General features: G+C 47.1%; 1 protein-coding gene across 1 annotated transcript; it reads right to left on the bottom strand.

Moving 5' to 3' along the window:
• Positions 1-1,891: 1,891 nt before the first annotated feature.
• On the bottom strand, positions 1,892-2,795 carry Pmar_PMAR014984 (hypothetical protein). The gene has a single exon (XM_002783961.1). The coding sequence runs from the start codon at positions 2,662-2,664 to the stop codon at positions 2,128-2,130; it is 537 nt and encodes a 178-aa protein (XP_002784007.1). The 5' UTR covers positions 2,665-2,795; the 3' UTR covers positions 1,892-2,127.
• Positions 2,796-2,813: the final 18 nt, after the last annotated feature.

Raw genomic sequence — 2,813 nt, forward strand, 5'->3', positions numbered from 1 at the left:
CAGGGAGATGCTCGCTGTGCTTCCGTTTGACGTATCGTTCCTTTGAAAGGACGTTGACACACGAATCAGTAAATGACATGCATCGTGCTGTGGTGGAGGGTATATCGAAGGAATTACCGATCACGATACGATGATCCCACGTGGCGTGTTTCCGAAATGGTGGTGAGTTGTGTTACGAGAATTATATAAGAAGGACTGTCCACTACATAGTGGAATACCATCGGGTGGTAACGACATCAGCAGTGTCGTTTAAACTACAAACTTTGAGTAGTGCTGAGTCAGCACTGTTACGCTGTTGTGAAAGCGAGCACGATCTCATCATACCTTACAATTTGAATCATATGTAATCAGAGCAATTGTGCCGGTTTTCTAATATTCTTTGAATAACCAAAACGCTGTCTGAATGTAAGATTGAGTCTTCAAGAGATCACAGCATTTTTACTTCTCATCATCAAACTAGCCCGCTGAACTCAGCACACACTTGACAACATGAGAATAACACACACACAATCTTTGACAGTAAATACAGTGCACCACAGTCATGCATAACTAGATTTTCGAGATGGCTTTTTTCAATGCTTCTGAAACATTGAGGATCGATTCACATTGTTATTGTGTTGATATTACTCAAAGTTTACTTACAACTTCGAAAATACGAAGGCGTTGACAATGTTACTCTGAATAATGGTTTGGTTCACCGTACGCGCTGTAGATCATCAATGAGTCTGGGGTTTCGTATCCCTGAGAGCACACTTTATCTGAAGTCGTACTCTCAAAAAATTGCAAGCGATCACGGCATGAACTCATGCCTCCTCCCAGTTGTTTCACGCACCCTGGCTCCTCGTAGCTGAGGGGTTTCTGTGCATTGCTCTGCCTCCGTTGTAGAGCCCCTCCTCCCACCGGGTTGCTCCCTCGCTGCAGTATCAGGCTTGTCAGCAAGGCCCTGTCAATTTCAAGAGAGTTATCGATGAGTATGAAGTACGTTATATACTCGACACCATCCACACAATCATATCAAGAGCACTGTCGTGTGTTGTTGATGAGACGTCCTTGATGTCAAGCATTGATCTCGATGGCGCATTTGATGTTGCGGATGTTGAGGCTCGTCTGAGCGAGTGAATGCTTTTTCGCTGGGTGATGCAGAGAAAGATTGCACACTCCGCTCGACGAAATAGGAAGCGTCAGGAAGGGCGATGTCCAGACGAGATGGGATATGTGAAGATGAGGTATATGAGCCAATCCCGGCAGGTTGTTCTTCTCGTCCTTGGATGGACAGGAAACCTCGTTGCTTTACAATTCCAAGGTGAGGATGATTGACTGCGAGGCGTGGGCTGTCCGATGTGGTATCAAAACTACCCGGTAGATGATGAACCGATACACCTCTGGTACGGAGCCAGGAGGACTGGGACTGCTGATTATAGCAGACTCCGCTCCTTATCCTGACCACGATCGCCTCTACGAATAAGTGACAACCATTGAAAGTTCCAGCCAACGTGGCCCGTCAAGTTGATCTGCTTTGCTCAGAGAGATGCTGCGAGTTTTCTGGCGCTAGAGGTTCTAGGATGGCCACGAGTCGTGACCTAGGCTTGAGCACCGATACGACGATATTGAATGAGTGCCACATCGAATGGTATGTACTCCGATTACATTCCACTCACGATGCCACACCGAAACTACACTCACTAAGGATCGTGTCTCACGTTACGCAGTACTTCACCTTCTTCGTACCACCATCATCACTCAAGATATGTCGCTCTATTATACTACGAATCGTTTGTGGTGCTGTGGATCCGTTTTTCTCGTCGCGTGAACGGTCGCGAACTTTCACATATTGACTGAACAAAAGAGTGATATGATGAAATTATTGTCAAGAGCCCGGAGATATATCAACCTCCGTTTGTCAACTGCAGGAAACGACGGATGGTCTTATAGCACGTCGCCATGTGAATATCCCCAATAGAGACTTTACAGGAACCACCGCGTCATAACGGGGATACATAGAGGTGCTTAACACAGTTCATCCAAGTCTCGGCACTCATTCCAAAATAGGACTGAGCAAAAGCCGCGTACGCAGTGACCACGAGGAATAAAATGCTGAGGGTGGTGATAGACGTCAATAATACTGAGTTAATCTTCATATAGCTGATTGGCGTAACGCTTGAGTTCGTCGATGCTCGCAGAACGTAAAAGTTCGTGGATATGAGTAGGAGTTCTGTTAGCGCCAATATGGAATGTTGGAGTACCTTGAGAGGCTGCTCCCCAAGATCCAATATTCAAGGGACTTTGCATCAGATGGACAGGTAGGGGAGGGCCAGGATAGTTAGCAGGGCTGCCAGTGTTACCCAAAGACTGTTGTTGATGTTGAGCAGCTGCTTGAGCGAAAGTCGGTATCATCAATGGTCCATTGGCCAGAGGAGTACCATCCGGACTTACCATACGAGCCGTAAGGAAGCTGCCATTACCGCCGAATAGTGGTAGGGTCAGATCATGCACGGGAGAGGTCTCCAAACCTTGAGGGCTTGTTGAGCTTGTCGTTAAACGTCTTGAGGGCTGCTGTGCACTCTCATAATATCTTCTATTGGATGCATCTACTTCTAAGTCGGTGACACCGTTATCCATAGTAGTAGGAGAGAGAGGTAGTCCAGGATGGAAGTCTGGTGCCATGCAATTCAGTTGATGCTGGTTGCTGATTGACCCTTCATGGGATGTAACTGGAAGAGGCTTGGGCGTAGTACCATCACATGTACCAGGAGGAGGCAGTTCACCAACTAGCTCTTCCTCGGAGTGAGCGAACCGGCATCGGTTACCAAGTT

The sequence above is a fragment of the Perkinsus marinus genome (assembly GCF_000006405.1).
Source record: "Perkinsus marinus ATCC 50983 genomic scaffold scf_1104296935352, whole genome shotgun sequence".
NCBI classification, from domain to species: Eukaryota; Perkinsozoa; order Perkinsida; family Perkinsidae; genus Perkinsus; species Perkinsus marinus.